General features: G+C 42.0%; 1 protein-coding gene across 1 annotated transcript in view; it reads left to right on the top strand.

The window, feature by feature from the left end:
- Positions 1–23,276, top strand: part of HIVEP1 (human immunodeficiency virus type I enhancer binding protein 1) — an 84,572-nt gene that overhangs the window by 39,204 nt on the left and 22,092 nt on the right. The window contains exon 5 of the mRNA XM_009884196.1: positions 15,439–21,392. Coding sequence (XP_009882498.1) covers positions 15,439–21,392 — 5,954 coding nt within the window. The remainder of the gene's footprint in view (positions 1–15,438; positions 21,393–23,276) is intronic.

Raw genomic sequence — 23,276 nt, 5'->3', positions numbered from 1 at the left:
TCTCTGCTTATCACAGCAGCCTGGGTCCTAGGTACATCAGCTCCACGAACATTGTCATTGCATTCGTTAGGGCTAGTGGAACTAACTTGGTTATCTCCATGCTTGGCACTAGTGATGCTGAAACTGCCACCTAAATCTCTCTCTCGGCTTCTGAAACTGTTCAGGGAACTAACGTCGGTGACAAACTCCAGCAACACCAAGATTTGCCATAAAGTGGATGGCAGATCCCCAAAAGAACCATCTTGTGGCCTGATGTGTACTCTGCATTGCCCACCAATCCTGGGGTCTCTCTGGCTGTTAGGAGTACTATTCTGGACTCAACTACCTCATTTCAGATAACTGCTTCTTGCCGCGTCACAGCCAAAAGGATCAATGATAAATGACTAGATCACATGGAAGATGGGTTTCCTCATTCTGCTTCTCAGTCATGGCAATTGCTGTGTCCTCAGAGTATAAGATGGTCCGGGGACACGCGTGTGTTCCTCAGCCTCATTGCAGTTGAGACTTGCAGACTGTCATAGTTGTTTGTCAGGTACGAATTCATCCCTCTGAGTAAGCTGCAGTTCTTGTTTGAATTTCTACTCGAGTTCTTGACTTTCTGCAGTGTCATGGCTTAACCCCAGCTGGCAGCTAAGCCCCATGCAGCCGCTCACTCACTCTCCCGTAGTGGGATGTGGAAGAGAATCGCAAGGCTAAAAGTAAGAAAAATTGTGGGTTGAGATAAAGCCTGTTTAATAGGTAAAGGAAAAGCCGTGTGCACAAGCAAAGCAAAATAAGGAATTCCTTCACTACTTCCCACTGGTAGGCAGGTGTTCAGCCACCTCCAGGAAAGCAGGGCTCCATCACGCATAACAGGTACTCAGGAAGACAAAATGCCATAACTCCAAACATCCTGCCTTCCTCCTTCTTCCCCCAGCTTTGTGAGCTGAGCATGATGTCATATGGTATGGTCAGCTGTGTCCCCTCCCAACTGCTTGTGCACCCCCAGCCTACTCGCTGGTGGGGCAGTATGAGGAGCAGAAAAGGCCTTGACTCCATGTAAGCACTGCTCAGCAATAGCTAAAACATGCTTGTATTATCAACACTATTTTCAGCACAAATTCAAAACATGGCTCCATACCACCTACTCTGAAGAAAATTAACTCTGTCCCAGCCAAAACCGGCACATGCGGGGGAGGGGGGATATAACAAATCCCTCCTGAACTCAGACTGCTAGTCCCTCTAATGGCACGTGGGCATCTGCCAGTCTCCTCTCCTGATCTCTTTCCAGGACCGGCAGGTGTCTCTCAAGCTTCAAGGGGAAGCCTGTTTTCAACCTACTGAGGTTTGTAGTATCAGAGGCTTCGTATTATCCCGCTGCCTTAACAGTTGCAGCTGACTTTACGCAGACAAAGTGCAGGAATATTTACCTGTTGTACATCACCATTCTGTCAAGGTCTACACTCCATAGTATAGACCGGGATCCATGTTCCTGTGGCTCTCTTTGTTACAATGCTCCTGGTCTCACCCCCTGAAAAGACGATGTCGTAAATCACAGAAAGGAATAAGCTGTCAGTTAACTTTCAGATCAGTGTGTTATGTGGGTCCCCTCCAACTGTGGTAGAGTGAGTACTCATTTTGGAGTACCCACTTGAGCTGAAGGGATCAGATACATCCTTAAACTGTGTTAAGGTCTATTTAGCACGCATTTGAGCCTGTCATTTGCCTTTCAGCCAAGTTGCTATGCTTTCTCACTCCATCATTTTCACATTCCTTAAAGAGCATTTTCAGTTTCTTGCCTGCTACTGGAAAGGCTGCACGTGGAGTTTGAAGACTATGCTGTGTATGCTCCTGCATCCTCCGTTTCAGATCCTCAGCATAGCTGTTCACTTCTTGGTCTGTGAAGGTGGATTTCTAGGTTGCTCTCACCTCTTCCAGAAGTCCAAGCTGTTATGACAGAACTGTCTTGATGATAGAGTTCCCTTCCAGAGGTACCACAAGTTTCTCCCTCAGACAGTATCAGAATTTCACCCAGATCAGTTCTCTTTCTAGAGTCTCGTGGTTTGATATTAATAGTGCCCTCTTCATTTGCAACCTTAGATACAGAAACACTGTTGGCTGGTCTGAGAGTTTTGTCTGACTTGATCAGTGGTGGTTTAAATGGCAGCAGGCTCTGTCGGTATTTGCTGAGAAACCACCGAGGCAGAACCATTCAAAGCCCTGGTTTGGACTCAAGCAAGGTCCAAGCAACTTCTGGGGTGCTGTTGAAAAATACCTTTATTTCCAGCCTCTGTCACGGGGCTACTTAAAGCCTCCGTCTGCACTTTCAGCGGGTGCTAATCTCTCTCTGAAGCCTTACGGTTGACACGGCATTTGGTGGAGTGGCTCCGTAGTCACTGTTTGCATGTGGGACCGAGACTGTCCGTTCGCTGGCTTACGTCCCTGTGTAACTGTGCAGGACCACCCATCGTGTGAATATACATTTGGGCTATTGAGGAAAGAAAGAGTAAAGAAAGGAGAGACTATGTTCCAGCAGCAAATATTCTCTGAGATGCACAATCCACATGCACATATGTTCCCCTCCCACACTTGCAGTCCCTTCAAAGTAGTGTGTTGGCATGGAGGAGAGGCAACTGAAATTAAATGCCCTTTACCTTGTCTGCCCATCTGCTGTTTTTTTAAACCAGAATATTATCTTTCTAGTAAATTGAACGGCACCGAGATTGAGGTGTCTTTATAAATGGAAGCATGAGACATTAGTTCAAAAATGTAGATTCTGCTGCAGATTCATGGTAGACATATTTTGTACCTTCTGAATTCTTCGAAACCCTCCCTGCCTCGTCATCCCTCCTGTTAAATGAATGCATGTTATTGACACAATTATAGAGGGAGTTTCAAATACGGTATTGTAAATATACCAGCATTCTCCCCAGATAAACAAAACCTTGCATGTGTCTTACCCTAGAGATTGATGCCCTTTTTGTGTTGCCGTGTCCCAGCTTACAGCCGACTCTCGTCGATCCACCATCTGTCCTCGAAGGAGCGGCCAGGTCCCTTCGCTCCTCTCCCCTCCCCGCCGGCGTTCCCGCTCCCTCTTCCTGCCACCGCACCTCTCCCTGCCAAAAAGCAGGTGGGAGCACTGCGTGCTGGTGATGTACCCTGCTCCCTAGGTTGTCAGCTGTGGTCAATACTGTATTCTTTCGTTCAAGGGAAATAGGAAACTGGATGAGAAGGGGAGAGATCAAACAAGAATCTGGAATTGTGGTACTAAATTTAAGCATTTTTGATTTACCGGCTTAGAGTGACCTCATCCTCCACAGATGTTTCCCTGAAATTTTCCTGTGGGTTTGCAAGCGTGTGAGCTTTCTGGATTCTTTGCTGCTGTGGTACCCACGTACTATTGTTAGTCCAAAACGTTTTCTTTCCATTTTGTATTTGTAGGAAACTGTGCCTTACTTTTTGAGCAAGACACGTAACCAAGATCCAAAGTTTCATTTGATTCTTTTCATCTTTCCCTCCTTATCTTCAGCAACCATATGGGCTCGAAATACAGTAGCTCTAAATAGAAGTATATAATCTTCAAAAGTTGCAAGTTACAGGAGTGTCTGGTTTGCTACTTAACGCTGGTGAGAGGATTAGCTTGCCTTTTTATTTTTCTATTGCCTTGCACCAGAGCTACTTACTTTTCACTTTCCAAATGCTCAAAACTACAAGCTAGCAGTGATATTTCATGCAATTCAGTTGTGCATTTTCTGATGTCTGATTTCATAAAGTGTTTCTGTCTACATTAAAATATGTCAATACATGTGTCTGAGAGGTAATTTATTTAAATTGTTCTGTGTACGTCAAACTATAAGGCTTTAAATCAAGGCTGAATTATCTTCCTAAAATATTTACAGCAGCTCAGGCAGCCGTGATTGGCTTAGTGCAGGAACTGTTCGTGTCTGTAGCTCATGTCATGCAAGAGCTCGCATTTTCATGAAGTCCCATCTATTCTTAAAATCTCTGGTGTTTTCACGTTGAAGAAGCATTGCATGCTGCTAATAACAACAATGACGACTTGAAAGGTTCTTTCTGTCTTCAGGCACATTCAACACAGGGTTTTCTGCCCACGAAGGACAGTGAGAAAACTCTTCTGACTTCTGTGGGAGCAGGAATAGTCACTGGTATCACTTAAGCTCATTTTTCATTGCTTTTGTCTATCAATAGTTAAGTACATTTTAATGTCTTCATTTTACCAGTGGGGGCAAACTGATAAAAATTGAGATGTTTACATGTTCTTTGCTCTGAGCAACAACGTTAGAATATGGGAAGATTTCTGGCTCTTGTAAACCTCCTGGGTTGTGAGTCAATGCCTCTATCTGTTATTTCTATTTTAATTTTCTTTGGTTAGTACATTTAGTTTAGACTACTAGCAGCTGAAATCTGCTTGGTAAATCCACTGCTGGTGCTAGACACAGCAAGAACTGGTATTGTTTTGACAGGCAGACAAACAGATTTACAGTTTTAAATTGAACATTTCATCCTTTGGAGCTATTATGAGAACTTGGTTAAAGCATTAATGGGATGTTAAAGTAATAGTATTTTGACTTTTTCTGACAAGTATAGCAAGTTTTTTGAGTGACAGTTCAGCAAAAGAGATTCCAACCTGCAAGTATCATTTTCAAAGGGACATTATACAAATTAACTTTATAAAACAATTCTTGAAAAGGCATCTCCTGATAGTAAATGGGAAGTGGCTATTCCAAATCACGGTACAGTTAAATCAGTGGCTATGTTTTCAGACACGGTAACACTTTGAGCTTGACCATGCTTTAATGAGTAGAAGGATTTCTTGCAAGTTTCTAAAACCTGAGGCCAGAACAAGCTTATTTTTGCGGTGGGAGGACGCTGAGCTAACGAATTAGCTAATTCAAGAGGCATACCTACGCATGTGTAGTAAATGCAATAGGTTGCTAATTTTAGCTGATGTGAGCTGGGAGCAAGCCAGTTGTGGAAATGCAAGATTTTTCACTTGTTCGCTTCCTTGTAGTCTGCCTTGCATATGAGTAATGAGTGATTTTTTTCATACTTTCCAGATACTCCTTAAGCTCCTTTGGCCTCCTTCTGCAGTGAAAGAATAGTATATAAGTGGATGGTGAGTTAGATACAGTGTACCACTCCCTGGTAGTTGTATGCTACTGGCTGACCTGGACGGAGTCTTTCATAGGAATCTCCTAAAAAGGTGCATGGGTGTATATGTGAGAGGGAGAAAAGAGACTGTGCATCTGTGGAAAAGGACACGCGGGGCTGGGGAGAGGAAGGACCTCCGAGTAGCTCAGAGGACTAGGCATTCAGGACGCCCCCTGATGCTGAAGCAAACCTACACTGAGGGACGTCACCCTTCCCACCTATAGAATGCCAGACCAAGTTTCCACAGTTAGGACATTCCTCATGTCTAGATCAACTGGACAACTGGATCAACTAGGTCAACTTCTCCTGCTTATGTTGTGTTGGTAGCGCCATTTAGTCCTCAGAGAACGACCTGCTACGTAAGGCTTTTCCTACTCGCTCTGCCAGAGCTCCTGTTCCTTTCTCTGTTTTTAAATAGTATGGTTGTTCAGTCTGAGCTCTTTGCTGCTGCTCTTCGCTTCTCTTCAGTTGCTACAGGCAGTATGGAAATTTCTCCATTTGATCCCTGCTTTTCAAATGGAAGATTATATTAAAGAAATGCAGAAAATAGGACTAAGGAGCTTGTTCTGTTTGAACGTCATTATGTGCAAAGAGAGTTTAGTTAACATCTTGTTCCTTTCATTTCTGTTTTTTTCCCCTCAGACTCATGTTTGGGGATTTTATATTCAGTATCTCATCCGACCAGATAGCAGTTGCTTGTTGCTGATAACCCTTAAACTGGTTGCTGGTTCATGAGCCAGTCTCTAATTCTGTCTTAATGGCCTTTCTTCTTCTGTGTGTAAGGGATAGAAGTTGTTCTAATGATCTTTTAGCCAAATTCTAACTTCCCAGTAATAAGTGATAATCCTTAACTTGCAAACAGATAATTTAGTCGTGAAACTATTCACAATATTGCCTGAGATTCTAGGAGGATTTCCAGACGTCCCTGAGGTATTTTAGTTAATTTCTGGCAACACACTTAAACTGGTTATATTCAAACAGCTTTATTCTTACAGGCATAACTGGGTGGAACTGGTTTCTGATTAGACTTTCACTGGGAGCTTATTAATTTGCCTTTGGGAAGGCATCCTGGCTTTTTTCATGTCTTTAGAGTGCCCAGCAAGGAAGAACTTCTCAGGCTGGGATTGCTGGTGATGTTAGCTATCCTAACATTGTCTCTCCACCTGCTCGTAGTCAGTGTGCTTTATTTTAACAGCACTTAATCGATGATGACTTTTCTTAGTTTAATATTAAGGCTTCTGTGTAGATTAGGAATATAGAGTTGCTAAATGGCTGTAATGCATAGCCAGTGCATAAACTCCATAGGGCTACTTAATATAGTAAATATTTATTTTTTTTTACCAGCATTTTTAAAATACTGTAGTATATGCCCTTGCTGAATGTTCATATCTTGACATTTTGTGTGAGCTAGTTAGGCATTAACTATAGGCTGTATGGTTGGCATTTGCTGTTCTTGTATTTCCTTTCCTCTGTCTTTCAATGAAGTGCTGTGAAACTTTACAGTGGTTCAGCCTCTGCTGGTCTCTTACACGCATAATGCTGGGAATTCTCAATCAGTATCAAATGTCGTGTTTCATTTAACATGTTTCATGCTGGGCAGGAAATTAACTCTTTTTGGGAAAAAAAAAATAATCCATTTCACTTTGGTCAGAGATTTTCAGATGTGCTGACATGTTGCATTGGATTCCTCTTCACATGTGGATGTTGGCATTTCACTGCTGAGGCTCTCGTGTTACCTCAGCGGTCAGATGTTTATTGCTGTTGGATCTTCGTGGTCTTCCTCGTGAAGCACACTGGTTTTATGTTTAAAAATCTGCTGGTTGTTACTTTCTTCACTCAAGCCAAGAAGCAAAATGCACAAAATGAGACGAAACTCATAAAGAAGATCTTGCTTGATCTCATCAGGTAGTTATGTCCTTACACCCCATCAGAAGTCTTGCCGTCAAGGTTGTCTTGATGTGCGTGACCATGACTTGAAAAGAAGCCATCAGAAAGGCAGCCCCAGACAGCAACTTGTCATTTACTCTTTACCTATCCCAAGGCCAAACAAGAGTTGGCAGGCTCCCACGTCTGGGATGAAACTGTATCACAGGAGCGCTCCCTGATAAGCCCAAGCTGTGTGCCTCGGGGCGAAGGTGTCTTGCTTACCTTATGCTAAAATGTTATTGCACAATTTATCAAGCTAATCCGCTCTGCCCTCGCTAACGGTGCCACGGTATTTCACGAAGCGTGTGAGGAGCAGCCCAGAGTGCGCCTTTCTCTGTGGCTGCACCTTTAAACCTCTCATTTGCTTTATTTCACTTACTAGGTTGTGTATATTCTTGATTCTCAGTGAAGAAACCTTTGTTTTGAATTAATGAGTGCAATATTTCTGTATCTATTTACCCTAGCTTTGGTCAGTCCAGAAAGTTATTTTGCCCTTTCGGCTTTAGTGTACCTTTGCCACTCAAACACTGGTGAGAGAGGTGCCGAGACGTGGGGTGTGAGCAGCCTCTTCCAAACTCCCACTCCAGCTCTCCTCTCTCTCAGGCTAGTTTGAAATATAGGCAGGCCTGTTATTTCAGGAAAATGTTACTCAAAGACAAGAAATACTTCTTCCTTTTCCCAGTGTTACCTTCAAAGTGACAATTCGCTCCCGGTAATATAGAATTAGTGGAAACAGTAGATTGTCTAGTTTAAGCATTGCATTTTGTACTAAACTTGATTAAAGAATGTTTGCCTATTCTTAACTATTACTTACTTTTCATAGCCAACAATACAGGTATTTCTTGGGACATACTTATTTGAAAACCTATAAAATGCATATGACTGGACTTAGATGTAAAGCAATGCCAGCCACATCTGCAGTTATGCCGAAGCATCAGGTGGAACAAACTGAACGTTTTTAGATTGCATTGCTTTTGTTGAGGTGCCTGTTAGTTTTGCCATCAGTGAGGTGAACTGTGCACAGAATTTACTGATGTGATTTGTTTGATGGTGGAAGTTGGGAATGGGAAAAGGAATGAAGCAACAAGAAAATTGAAAAGGAGGATTCCCCATGTAGCCAGAGTGTACCATAGATATGTATTCTGATCCAGGTGACTTAGATAAAGACCTATAGAAGCATGCAAACAGTATATTGAGTATAAACGTGAGCAAAACTACTTTGCAGACCTTCAGCTTTATGTATTCCAATCTCGTAACAATGGAAATTGATGAAAACTGTGATAAAATTACTATGATAAAATGGCTTCTATTATAAAGTGACTGTATCTGAGGACAAGAGGAGAGCAGTGGATGTCATTTTTCACCTTGACTTTAACAAGGCTTTTGACACTGTCTCCCGCTATATTCTTGTATCCAAGTTAGGGTGTTATGGTTTGGATAGGTGGACAACCAGAGGAGTAATAAGTCTGGTTTCAACAGGTACAAATGCAAAGCCCTGTGCCTGGGCAGGAAGAGCCTCTGCAGTGAGACTGGCTGGGGACTGACCAGGGAGCAGCTCTGTGGAAAGGCCCATGGGGCTGCGGTGGACACAAGCCAGCAGTATGCCTGGCAGCAAGGGAGGTCACAGCCTGGGCTATATGAATGAAAACACAACCAGGATATCAAGGGAAGGGATTATCTTCCCTTACTCAGCAATCCTTAGACCACATTTAGGTACTGTGTCCAGTTTTGGGACCCCCAGTGCAGGAGGAACATCAGAAACCTGGAGTGAGTTCAGTATTGGGACACCACAACCATCAGGGCTGGAGCACTTGTCCTATGAGGAAAAGCTGAGGGAATGGGGCTTATTCAGCCTTGAGAAGAAGTGGCTTTTGTGGGGGTTATCATGAAGATGGAGTCAGACTCTTCACAGGGGAGCATGGTGGGAGGATGAGAGACAATGGGAATAAGTTGAAACAAGAGAGGCACAGCCTGGCTTGTTCCCCATGAGGACAGTCAAGCAGTGGAAGATGTTGCTCACAGAGGCTGTGTAGACTCTCTCCTTGGAGGTTTCCAAGACCCTACTGGGCAAATCCCTAAGGACCCTGGTCTGATCCCATAGTGGGCCCTGATTTGAGCAAAAGGTTGGTCTAGAGATTTGCTCAGGTCTCTTCCCACCTGAATTATCTTGTGATGGATGTTATAAAATACTAATTTTTAAAATTGTGAAACTTACGTAGCAGTACAGGTAGTGGGTATCATTTCTTGGTATATATATCAGTATACATTTTCTCTACAATTACCTTTAATATATGAACTTGAGTTACACTGATTTTATGGGCTTGCCAGGTTGTGATGGTAGAGAGCATTGGAATTTAATTTGACTTTACAAAAATGTATGTGTCATTGAGCACTACTGAAATGAGTGCTGGTACCACACATTAACACAGGTGCACCTTTCCTGGAGCTTGTGTTAGCAGGACTTTTGCTGTTTTGGTTAATAGTGAGAAATTATGCTAAAACAATATAGTCTTTCCAGTGTGAAAACCTCGTGTGAAACGACCCTTGAAAGAGGATTGGGGAACCTGTCTCTTGCTGACAGCCAATACAATGTCTTTGATGGGTCCCATATCAACCCAGAGCTTAGTGTTGTCTGTTAAAAACACCAAGAAAAATAGTCATGTGTTCAAAGGGAGTAAGAAATCATGAAACTTATCCATGATCTATGGAATAGTCCAGTATTTGCTGATATGAACAAAAGGACCAGACATTGGCATAGATGAACACTTGATCCAATCCCTATCAGACTGCTTTAGCCTGTGAATGTCAAAGCTCGCCCCTCACCCTTTTTTAATTAATTAATGTCACATTGTGCTTTACGTACAGATCAAGTGGGTTTTAAGGATATGTTTGGACTGGCGTTCTCAGCAATAAAATCTCTTAAACATAGATTAAGCCTACTGACAGAGGTTTTCAAATATCACTGCTAACTTGGAGTGCACCAAGTTCTTTGACTTGCCTCCTGACTTCTGGAACAGGGAGTGACCACCATGTGGCCATCTCAAGAAGTCTGAAGTTAAGCACCTGAAATAAGACCATTAAAATTGTTGGTGGTTGACTTTCAAATCCTCTCTTATTTGTGCTTAAAATTAAGCATGGTGCTTGGGTTAATCTTGTTCAAATCTTTCTGTTGACTTGTTGACTGTGAACATTTTCATAGTTGTATGTGTGGTTTATGTAATCAAGGGGGTTTTGTTTGGGGTTTTTTTTTTGGCTTTTGAAAAACTATAATTTTAGGAAAAATATTTATGGCTGTACTTAGCATGTAGGAGGCAGTATGAAGCTGAAGAGCTAATTTAATAAGAAATTAAAGTTTAGTTACTCCCTGCTGCGTATAATGTAACTTCTGGTGGTCTTAAATTTGCTGGCAAGAGTTACTTCTTTATCTCATAATCATGTTCTTTACTTATTCGTGGAAACAGACCCAGTGGGGTGATTCATGAGTGCTTTCAATAGTTTCGGTGAAATCAAAATTGAGTAAGTATCAGATGTCAAGAATGAGAATATTTTGACTATCTAAAGACAATGGGAAGCTTAGCTTTAATCAGAATAAGATCCTTAGTAATGGTCTCTCTCTTTGAAAAGCCTTCCACCTTTGAATCCTTACCAATGTTAGGTGTCACAGTAATCTTTTGGCTTTACGTTTAGGACATCAATTAGTATTTGAACACTTTCAGAAGAGGCTTGATCTTACTTGCAGTGGCCTGGGAGCGAAGTACAGATTTAGGAGCTAAAGTTTAAGTGCTTGGATTTCAAAATCTGGTCTCTGTATGTAAGCCTACAGTGATTTATTATTATTTTTTTTTTAAATTCTGCAACATAAAGTGAGGACATGAGATGAAAATTGAGCCATTCGTTGGACTGTAGGGGCAGGTAGCAGTTGCTTGCTGCAGTAACACTGAGGGAGAAGGGAGCTTGGTGCCTTGCTTCGGTTCCCTCTTATTCTCTTCCTTCTTTTTAAGTATGATCACGTAGCTCTATTAGAAGGGAGAAAAAGAGAGTGGGTGTTATAATAACACGTAGGCTTTGAGACAGGCAGTTCTGAAAGTTACTTAAACAAAACCATTGAGATCATTTTGTCAAGACACTGTCTAGTTCACCAGTGAATGCTACAGAAGAAAAAAATCAGATCATTTATACCTTTCCTTTATTTGCTGCATGAGTTACTCTGCCAGATTGCTATCTACACCATCGCACTTGTGTTCTTTTGCTCAATTTCCTGTGCAAAGTGCAGCAGAGAAATTACAGGTGAGCAAAGTCATGTTTAGAAACGTCAGTTTTTCTTACCATGTTTTGAGTGCAGAATTCATACCGAAGCAAAAGAATTAAACAGAGAGAGTCCTTATGGCAAAGCAGAACAAAGCCAACCAGTCAAAGCGTGAAAGAGATGCACCGGCGTCCCTGGGATGTGAAAAGTGAGGCGCTGAGCACAATGGCATTGTTACCTCTCCTCTTGGGCTGGGTAACTTAATCCTATTTGATGTAATACAGCTTATGAAAAAGATACTTTTTAGACATCTGATTGAGGTGACAGCACTTCTCAACAGCACCACTTCACCACCTGAGAAAAAGGGGAATTACTGCCAAACGATGAGAAGGGCTTTGTGATTGCAGAGGGAGGTGAGCAGAGTGCGTGGAGTGGCAGGGAGAGAAAGCAAAGCAGATCAGCTTCATGTTTTCTTTTCACATGAGGATGTTTTTACTTTCTCTTTGTTCAGTGTCAGCTTGTTGATGTGGGTACAGGGCCCTGGCAAGTTATCGCGCTCCTGGAAGTTTGTAGCTTCGAAAGGCAGAGGAGTGTTGAGCGTTCTGGGACTGATGCGTTCCACCGGTGGTGGTGTTGCCTCTGGAAATATTGATGCAGTTGGTCTTTGTGCAAGCAGGTAGCTGCAGATTAACAGACGTGGAATGGAATATCTTCAGCATAAACTGGGAATACAAAAAGAAGACAAACAAAAGGAACGAAAAGCTAAAAATAAGTGAAACGAAATTGTCGGGGATTCCTTTTTTTTCCCCAAATACGCTAGAAATTTGGTTGTTAGGAAACATAAGGTGAATATTTCCATTAATAATAAGGACTTCTAAATTATCCAGGAGTGGAGTAAAGCACAGGATATTAAGCCTTGTAAAGCCATTGTCAAGAAAGTACATTTTACAAGATTTTATAGACAGGTACACTCAAGCAAACCTGCAGCTGCATCTCTGGAATCACAAAAGACGTAGACTCAGAAAGGCAAATAAGAAACTAGTTCTCACAATTTCTGTAGACTGGAATTTTATTGGTATAGCAGCAGCACAATTAGTGGTTGTGAAGACTAAAGAAAATCGCAATTTCTGTGTGTAATGCAATGCATAGCTTGCCTTTGTTTATTCTTTTTTCTTTCCTTTTAAATTTCCCAAACAATTTTTACAGTTTGGCATGTGTTGAACAACATTTTCAAAAAGTAATGAGGTAAATAGGGTGTGGAAAATTATGATCTTGTATTCATAATGAATTCATATCTTTAATTGCCTGATTGGTAGATGAGAGATACATTTGCACTTTCTTTAAGGCTTTCTTAAGCCACGTTGTATTTTTCAGCTGTGTTAGCTTCCAGTTCACTAGCATGGTGCAGGTTGAGTATGCTTATTACTCTACACTATTATGGTTGAAAGCCAGGAATATTAGTTACTTAATATTCTGAGGCATCAGGAAGCAGCACATCATTTGATTGTTCAATTACTGCAGTATAAAACACCTTAGTCTTTTTGTATGCGTTTGTCTGCTTGGACGTTCGCAATTCCTGGCGCTCTTATCTTCCTAGCTCTGTGTAATCTGCCCAGCTCTCCCCGTAGCGCTCCGGTACAAACACCGGCAGTATGATCAGTGTGGAGGCGTGATTGTGATGGGATAAAAGCTGCAGTGTGTGCATAAAAGGAACCAAATTACTTATGCTCAGTCAACGTGGCCGTGCTTCAGAGAGATCACCAAACCATGGCTAAAAGCACCCTTTTACATAATTACCTTGTTATTTTCTCTTTGATTTGTGTAAAATTGTTTTTTGTTGTTATTGAAGAAAAAACACTTGCAGTCGACTGTGTATTGTAAAGAAATCACCATTAATAATATTGACAATAACTTATTAGTGTAAGCCACTCATCTAATTCTGAAGCAATGGGAAGGACAAAACATCGTGATGGAAGACTGCTCAGCTTTGAATATGTTAAATCCAGTCTAATATGAATAGGTTTTGGTGATAAAGCAATAACTGCAAAGTTTGTTTAAAGGTTAGGTGAACGATTACTGCAGAAATTTCTCTCTGGATGCACAAGAGGAGCACAAAGTCCCCGTAACCAGGATTCAGAGCCAGTAGTTTTGGTGAGGGATTCTAGCATCTCTTCTATGGGACTGCAGAATGTGACAAAACAGTCTCTTAGTCTTCACAGTTAAATTTCTTCTAGTTGGGCTGTGAGAGGAATGAATGGGTCAGGTTCTGCAGAACTTCCGCATTTGCAATACATTTGTGTGATGTGTAGCATTAATCTTCCGGTTTGCGTGGAAATCTCCTGAATATCCATTCACCCTCAATGAATATATGTGTACATTAAGTTGGCATCAAGTTAGAAATGGGATTTTGAACTTCCAAGTGTCTGGCATTAGTACGCATCCCTGTTGGGTTGTGCTCTGGCATGGAGAAAACATAACATCTTCTTGCCTTTCTTTTCCTACTAGCTACTTTGCATTCTCTTCTGCTAGGCAAACTTTAGGCAGTGCCTGGATTTCCTTTACATGGAGCAGGAATTTCACCCTGGATTCATCAGCTCCAGTATCTCTTGTCAGATGCACACTATGCGTTGGCTTTCCTCCCACCGCAGTATAGAAGCCAGCTGGTGCTTCTGCAAGAGGATAGTCCTCATGCCACTCAAAGGGGGCTGTAGGGTTGATGGGTACTGGGAAGTCTGAGCTGTCTGCACTTAGCTCCTTGTGAAGTTGACTGTGAGAATTTTGTCCCTTTTTACGTTGTCTTAAGGCTGTTCTTTACCTAGAAGTGCACATAAACCTCTGTTCTTGAGTAACTGTATGTGCAGGTAAACATACTGCATGGAGCTACTCAGTACTGCTTCCCAAAATGTGGATGCAGCTGCACCTTTTCAGAAGCATCAGCCCTCTAGTCACATCGTATTCTTCCTTTGCTTTGAGTATTGGCAATCAGATGAATATGGTTTTGGCTAACAGACTAATGAATGAGTTGTAAAAGCTTAAGAAAATGGATTTACATCCATTTAATATTTGGCTTCCTCTGCACTACCAGTGATGGTAGCTGAGGCAGTGGCTATGGCTGAGTGGATGTTAGGAAAGAAGTAAAAAAAAAAAATAAATAATTAACTAACAGATTAAATATCACACTGTTGAGGTAAACGAAGGTGAGTAATATCAGGTATCTATAGAAAAAAACAAGCTTGTAAGTCTCATCACTGAAATGCAGTCTATATGTAATTTTTTTTGTTATAGAGGAAATTGGACCCTGTACAAATATAAGTACTTGCTACAAAATTATTCTGCTGAATAATATTCCAATTCGTTTGCTCTTCACTACACCCCTGAAACTCCACGTGCATACCTGCTTAAAATCAGCAATAAGTGTAGCTAGTAATGAAATAATTCAGATTTAGTTTATTTTGTTTCATGATGCACAAATAGAAAATCATTTAAGTGTGACTGATTTTATTCATCCACGGTAGTTGCTCATCTGAAATGCTATTGAAGTTCAGTAATTGGAGCTCTGAAATACAGTATTTGACAGATGGTGTGGGTGGTTGTGCCATTTCCATGATAAATCTACTTACAAATATAACCGTGAGGAAGTTGTCTTCATTCCTTGACTACTGCAACATATAGATGGAAAAAGTGACAAACACGACATGAAAACAGATTTGTGTCTTGGTTCTTCATTTTCCTGCTATAATGATTTGAATTTTTAAACAAGTGCAAGAGAGAGGTTTCTTTTTACTTTATCTGAAAAGGGGTTGCTATAAATGCTAAAATATTCTTTCAGTAGCTTTTCTTTTCTTACATTTCCTTTGAAGCTTTTCCTATAGTGAATTAGTTTTGTAATGTCTTACAGTATCAGTTAGAAAGCATTGCTCTTTTAGCTGAAAACTAAATAGATCTTCGCTAAGATGAAATTACTGTTAAAAAAAATATTGGAGGCTGGAGAAATGGACAATCCTGTTGCCCCAGGGCTTACTGTTGAAACTTAGAGATGATAACATGGTCTAAATAGAAATATACCACATTATCCAGTTTTAATATTCTTTTTTGTTCTCTTTGTGTTTTAACAGAAATCACTGATGCTGGTACTAGAGGAACCCAGGATACAATTAAGGGAGTGAAAAGAAAAAAGATTGTGACTGAAAACCATCTAAAAAAAATACCAAAATCGCCTTTGAGAAGCCCCGCCGAAACCAAGGTTAAGCAAAATGTAGACCCCTCGCCACTAAAAGCTCTTCCAGATGCCTCTGAACACGCCACAGCACAGGATCACCTACCCGTGCAAAATGGAAATCAATGTACCAAACAAAATGGGAGAGCGCTTAGTAGTGAGATAAGTGTTGAAACAACCAAATCTGAGACATCAATGCAGACAAAGCTTTCATTGACGCATCAGTCCTCAGATTTGGGTAAACAGGCAGCGGAGGATACTGATGCGAACCAACTGAACTCACCAGAGAAGAAGTCTCTCTCAAACTCCTCATCAAGTAAAACAAAGGCTGACAGTAATGAATGTATTAATTTTGTTGATTGCAGTACGTCATCCCCATGTACACGTACTGCATTCGATGTCTTATTAAAAGCAATGGAGCCTGAACTGAACACCTTAGCACAAGAGTGCCCTCCTTACGGGATGCAGATAGAGAAACTGAGACCAAATAAAACTGTAAGCACCTCTTCTAGTCTCGCGTCCAATACAATGAGCATCCAAAATCAGTCTCCTTTGTCACAGCATGAGTTTGCATCTGGACCTCACTATTACCCGTGTGCATTAAACAATGTGCATGTAGCAACATCAACCAAAACTGGACAAGCACAAGGCCAATCTGTTTCTCATTCACAAGACCTTATTACCAAAACCAGTCAACAAAATCACCAGGTTGTTATGTGTCCAAGTTTCACTAGATCGCTGGTGCAACAGCAGAGTCAAGAAAACCCTAAGGTCCAGCAGATATACAGCATAGCAGTAACTTCATCTGTCGTTCACACCTCATCGTCCACTGTAACTCAGGTTTTTCCGCAAAACCAGTTAGTAGCTAGTTCATCTTCACCTTTGTCAATTAGCACATCGAGTTCAACACACTTGTCTATAGGTCCCATGTATAATTCAACCCAGATAGCATCAGTTGTGAACCATGGTGTAGAACAAATATGTAACCTCTTGAAAGACCAGAAGCCTAAAAAGCTGGGGAAATACGTCTGTGAGTATTGCAATCGGGCCTGTGCCAAGCCCAGTGTTCTCCAAAAGCACATCCGATCCCATACTGGAGAGCGACCGTATCCTTGTGTGACGTGTGGGTTTTCGTTTAAAACCAAAAGCAATCTGTACAAGCACAAAAAATCTCATGCACATGCTATCAAACTTGGGCTTGTCCTACAACCAGATTCAGGTGGCCTCTACTTATCTCATGACTCAGACAAAGCACTTAGCATTCATTCAGATGTGGAAGAAAGCGGTGAAAGTGAAGATGAAGGCACTGCTGATGAAAGACAAGATGATCAAGAACTGGAACCTGCACAAATAGTGAAAGTCATTTCAAGTGCAGAAACATTGCGGAAGGGAAGCCCTATTCCATTAAGCAACCCAGACTGTATACCAGGTGACTCTTCATTACGTGATACAGAACCTCAAGTAAGAGCAGCTTTACCAAAAGTAGTGGTTCATCCTGTAAATGTTTCTCCGTTAAGGGCCGATAGCCCAAAAGTAACAGAACCAGCACCCGAGCTTGCTGCAGCACAGAGAAAAGGAGATTTTAAAGTAACAAGTCTTCAATCAAATTCCACGCATACAGCCTCATTCAAGGAGAACGACATAAAGCAACATCAGAAAGTAGAAATGGGCCTGTTAGAGGAACAGCTGGGATCTGCAGTTGGAGCAGTGCATGCTCAGCTCCAGCGACAACAGGCAACCGATGGTTCCCAAGATCAGCAAGGAAAATGTCTTTTGAGCCCTAGAAGTTTAGGTAGTACTGATTCTGGTTATTTCTCTCGTTCTGAAAGTGCCGATCAAACAATGAGCCCACCAGCTCCTTTCGTAAGGGGATTGTTGACCTCTGAGAAAGACCCAAATAAAAACCTGCCCTGTGTGCCACGAGCAAGTGGTGTGGTGGCATCAGTGGTACAAACTGTTTGTGCTGAAAAAAATCTGATTCTCTCTGGCCAAATGCGACCTCCCATGGCAACAAAAACCCTTGAGGAGCGTATCTCAAAGTTAATTTCTGATAATGAAGCTGTTGTGGATGACAAACAGTTAGATAGTGTGAAACCAAGAAGAACATCTCTTTCGAGAAGAGGCAGCATAGATTCGCCAAAATCCTATATATTTAAGGATTCTTTCCAGTTTGATTTAAAGCCCATGGGAAGAAGAACTAGCTCAAGCTCTGATATACCAAAGTCTCCTTTCACGCCCACTGAGAAATCAAAGCAAGTTTTTCTTCTTTCTGTACCATCCCTTGACTGTTTACCTATAACACGAAGTAATTCCATGCCTACTACCAGTTACTCAGCAGTACCTCCAAATGTAATACCTCCCTCTCATCCCCTTCGAGGAAGTCAGTCGTTTGATGATAAAATTGGCTCTTTATACGATGATGTTTTTGTATCGGGACCTGCTACTCCACTGAACCAAGGTGGACATCCTCGGACCCTTGTTAGACAGGCAGCAATAGAAGATTCTTCTACTGGTGAAAGCCAAGTTCTTGGACCGGTGCGATCTGTAGAAGAAACTTATCTGGGATGTAATTTATCAAATGAAACCTTATTGCAAAGGAGCAAGTCCCTGGCACAGGGATCAAATTTAGAAAAAACAAAGAAGTCCCCTCAGGTGCGAGGAACAATGTTTGAATGTGAAACCTGCAGAAACCGATATAGAAAATTGGAAAATTTTGAAAACCACAAGAAATTTTATTGTTCAGAGTTGCATGGGCCTAAAACTAAAGCAGCGATCCGAGAGCCTGAGCATAAAACTGTTCCAAACAGTACACAGCCTCAAATTCTACACTACAGAGTCACTACTTCAACTGGCGTCTGGGAGCAGACACCCCAGATAAGAAAAAGAAGGAAAATGAAGAGTGTGGGCGATGATGATGACCCACAGCAAAATGATACAAGCATCCCATCAAAGAACACAGAAGGCCAAAGCAAGCAAGTAAATTCTTCCAGTCTGCAAAAACACAGCACAACAGCAGTGGTAGGATCACAACAGCCAACCAATCTTCTACTTCAAAGTTCCCAAATTCAGCTTGTGGCTCGAGGCACGGATCAGACTGCTGAGCCAAAGATGGCTCCGCTCACTGAAAAGCAGGCAAGTTCAGCTGTGCAAGAAAAGGTGGAGTTGAAAAGACAAGGGACTGGCATTTCAGTAATACAGCACACCAATTCACTGAGCAGAAATAGCTCATTTGAGAAGTCAGAATCATTTGAAAGAGTATCACCAGTTTCTTCTCAAGAGCCCAACAAGGTTGCACAGCACCGATCTTTGAATACAGTCGTAATCCAAGAGGACAGACACTCTCATCTGAGTACTCCCCAGCATCATCAACCCCTGTCGTCAGAAGCACCAAGAGGGGAAGTTCAGGGAAGCCAAATAGTTTCTAATGAGAGAAGCGCACCGCTTCAGCCGTCGAGACTTGTTCGCCAGCATAATATCCAGGTTCCTGAAATACTGGTCACAGAAGAACCAGACAGGGACCAAGAAAACCAATGCAGCGATCAGGAAAAGACAGAAAGGTTTAATTGGCCACAGCGCAGTGAAACTCTGTCAAAATTGCCAACAGAAAAGCTTCCACCAAAGAAGAAAAGAATTCGCTTGGCTGAAATGGAGCATTCTTCTGCCGAATCAAGCATCGACTCCACACTTTCCAGAAGCCTAAGTCGAGAAAGTAGCTTGTCTCATGCCTCCAGTTTCTCGGCATCACTCGATAAAGATGAAACTTCGAAGGCTGAGAACCTTTCCAAAGTAGAGCTCGTTAGTAAGTCTTCAGAGTTCCTCATGATTCCCGCTGGCTCTCACGCACTGGCTGTGCCTGGCCCTCATTACCGGGAAATGAGACGAGCCGCCTCTGAGCAAATCAGCTGTACGCAGCCATCAATGGAGGTTGTGGACTACAGGAGTAAGTCTTTTGACTGTGGAAGCATGTCTCCATCAAAACCTGCCTCGCTTGTAGAGATAGCTGCTCCGAAAGTGTCATCTGCAAATGGAGTTACTGGACACGTGCCTCTGCTAGAAAGGAGAAGGGGGCCATTTGTGAGACAGATATCTTTAAATATTGCTCCAGAAAGTCATCAGCCTCAAGTTAAGTCAACTTCTTCATTTCAGACAGCTCATGGTACGGATGTGTCCACAGTGCCATTGCACAGGCTGCAGACCTCCGGCAAATCTTCGGTGGAGTTTCCTTCAAGTACTCAGCATGCACAGACTCACTCCAGGCCTCATTCAGCAATTCAGAATTGTAATCCTGTTAGCCTGTCTTTGGTTCAGCAGCCTCTAGATCATGTATTGAATAATCAAGGACAGCCATCCTCAACTCATCAGCCTTCCCAGACATCTACTAAAACATCAGCCCATGGGGTACAAGTGAGCACATATGCGCTCTCTTGTCATACCGATGAAAAAAAGGATTGTTTTGCTCCAAAGTATCAACTTCAAGTTAAAACATTACATATAGGTCAGCCGTACTCTTCTAAATCGCTAAAAAATACTTTATCAACTCAGACCGTTCCAGGTCAAGTTGGGGTGGACCAGAACGCATCCTCCTTTGAATTGCAGACTAAACTGTCTGACTTGTCTAATCCATACTCTGTGCCTCCTCTAAAGCAAATTGTCCCTAATAACTGCAGCAGCCAAGTACATCCGATTCCTCCTTTTGTGGTTCCCGTCCGTATTCACAGCAGTATGCCGTCCTATGGCTTTGCAACTGTTACACCCCTCCCTCACATTTTAGTGACCCAGGATCAGGGAAGTCAATCTGTTTGCAAAACAAATGTTGCAACAGTGCCAACACTTGAAGGCAAAACTCAGCTGCCAAAATCTCACAAAGATCATCAGAGGACTTTGCCAAATTCATTTGAATTCGAAAATTCACTACCAGAAAGCGGAACCAGAAATTCACCTTTGTCAAGCTCTTTGAATATTATTCAAAAAGTGCCAGTTAGTGGACTCTTCCCTCAACAAGAAGCTACAGCTTCAAGTAAACGAATGCTTTCCCCAGCCAACAGTTTAGATATTGCCATGGAAAAACAGCAAAAACGTGTTAAAGATGAGAGTGGAGCTGCCTGCATGACAGATGCTAGACCATTGCATTCACTGAATGTTAGATCTAATGACCCTACTGGTAAGCAAAAGAAACCAGTTTTGGTAAGGCAGGTTTGCACCACAGAGCCTCTTGAAAATCACCTCTTAGATCCTGATGGTGTTGCACAGCATGAAAAAAGCAGCAAAGCTAATACTTCAGACCTGCTGTTGCCTGACCGTCATTCATCTGACACTGGGGTTTCAGAAACCCTGAAGGAGTCACCAGAATCTGAAGACCTTAAGTCTTCGGCATCGCCGGTGTTTGTAGCTAGAAAACCATCGGAAATGTCTCCAGTGAATAATCAGAGTTCTCTTCTCAAGGCTGTAAGTAGCAGCCAAGAAAGAAGGTCCCCAAGTAACAGTAATGAGAGCAAGCACATCAACAGTCAAGGCCAAGCAAAGCCCGTAACTACATTGGCTGCGATGAATGCAGGAGAAATGCAGAGGCTGTCATTTCCAAGCCTCAAGACTTCAACAAGTTTTACCTGGTGTTATCTCCTGAAGAGAAAACCATTGCATCTGCTGCAAAACGATCAGAAAATCTCAGCCTATTCTACCTGGACCGTTAGTCCCAACAATCCCAATCCACTTGGTTTGTCAACGAAGGTAGCGCTCTCCCTCCTCAACTCAAAACAAAAAGTTGAAAAGCCACTGTACACTCAAGCCAGAACTACTCATCCCAGATCTGATGTGTTGGTCTATTCAAGCAAGTGGAAGAACAGCTTAACCAAGGTACTTAAGCTATGCTTGATGTATACTGATGGTTTACAGAGGATTTGCTTTGAAAATCATGCTTGTTCATACTTCAAAGAATGCAATATGCCCGACATGTATAGTCTATGTGCTTATTTATTTTAGCTATGATGGATCAAACTGCTAAAAAGATCTTAAGTAATTCCATTAAGAAACCTGTTCATAAGGATTTATGGCTTTTCGTGGAAAGTAGTTCCTAGTTTTAAATCTGTATATGAAGTGTTTATCATGTCAGGAATGTGTTTGGCTATTTTTTAAATGCAAAAGGTAGAACAAAAATAGTTGTGATGTAAATATTTTTTTAAACACTTTTAACTTATAACAGGTTAATTTAAAATCATAATTGCGTGTTTTGCCTTAAAAATCAGCTGGTATTTTCTGTTATAAAAGAGTGCTTAGCCTGAACAGGTGTCCATGGATACGCCATGAAAATATTTTTCACCATCACTGATCATCTAACTGTAAGAGGAGCAGTGAAACGTTTCCCTTTCTCCCACCTGGGTTAATCGGTGGTGTGAAATAATGACAAAAATAGCCAAGTTTAAAACAAAATTACAGCTGCCATAAAAACACTGACAACTTCTTGGATCGATACGGCTCCAAAGATGACGTTAAATCTTGCGCAGTGGAATATACTCTGGGCAATATTTGTGACCCACATAAAACACTACATCATTCCGGAGTCAGATGGGGAAGAGCAAAACGGTCGCTTGTGATTTCCTTAGCTGTCTCGGGACTGCACACGTGTGATCAGGATTTCACTCACTGGGTGGTTTTGTTATGTACAGGACCAAATCTGTGCTGGTTTGTGCTGGGTTTGGTGTTCCTTAATAACTGAACTGCCTCTGTGAATGGGTAAAGGTGGCTCTCTGCCCTATAGTATGGCAAGAGGTGGCCGTATCTATTTAATGGATCCAGTGCTAGCTTTTATTGTCCCATCTGGTGAAGCCGTAAAGCTTTCTGAAGAGACCCTCAGCGTACAGCACGGTTTCATGCTCTTCTTCCTCTTTGCTGTGTACGCTGTGTGTGTGGTGCCGAACTTCTTTGGAGCTGGCCAAAACAGGGCATGAGCTGTGGGCCTCCATTTCTCCAGAGTCCTTCAGGGCACAGAAATCTTTTTTTTTGGGGGGGGTGGGTAAAAGTAATTATAGCTTGTCCTGATCCTGCAGTCTGCCATCAGCAAAACTTTCCAGGCATCAGACTGGGAACTGGGGTCCGTAGAGTGGGCAGTCGCTCTAGAGGCGACATACCACAGCCTGGGGAAAAGAGGCGTATTTCTGTGGATGTTGAGTGACAGAGACTTGCCGTCAGTGGTCACCCTGCGATGTTTCTGTGTTTTCTAAATGTTCTGCTAAAATACAGGGTCGTCAGTGGGGAAAAGAGCAAGAGGATGAGAAACGGTGTAAGAGGAAGAAATCATTACAGAATTACAGCAGATATGCTGAAACCCCTCAGGCCAAAAGAGCATTAGAGTTAAATCTGGTCCTCCTGAAATCAGTCAGAGGCACTGCTAACATTTATATTGAGGGTCAAAACTTTATCTGTAGTGTTCTGTGCAGAAAATACATATAGGCTGCTGGCTTTGTGTTAGTGCTGTAACTGAATCGAGTTGTTGGTTCCATATTATGTGCGGCCTTTGTTTAAACTCTTATTACCTTTTCAGCCTGCTCCCTCATACACTTCATGAGATGTTGTCCTTACATAGTGCTAATTTTTTTTAAAAAAGAAAAAAGGATTCAAAGATACAGCTTTTTTCATTGTACATAGTTGAGCGATTCTAAGGCAAGTCTCACATCAGTTGTGTCATTGACTCATGTTTGGTTTATTTTTAAAGAACAGTGTACCAGAAGAAATTCTCTGATA

Source organism: Charadrius vociferus, unplaced genomic scaffold (assembly GCF_000708025.1).
Source record: "Charadrius vociferus isolate BGI_N301 unplaced genomic scaffold, ASM70802v2 scaffold444, whole genome shotgun sequence".
In the NCBI taxonomy this organism is placed as follows: Eukaryota; Metazoa; Chordata; class Aves; order Charadriiformes; family Charadriidae; genus Charadrius; species Charadrius vociferus.
Note: the sequence above shows the minus strand (reverse complement) of the source record. Positions and strands in the feature narration are given on the sequence as shown.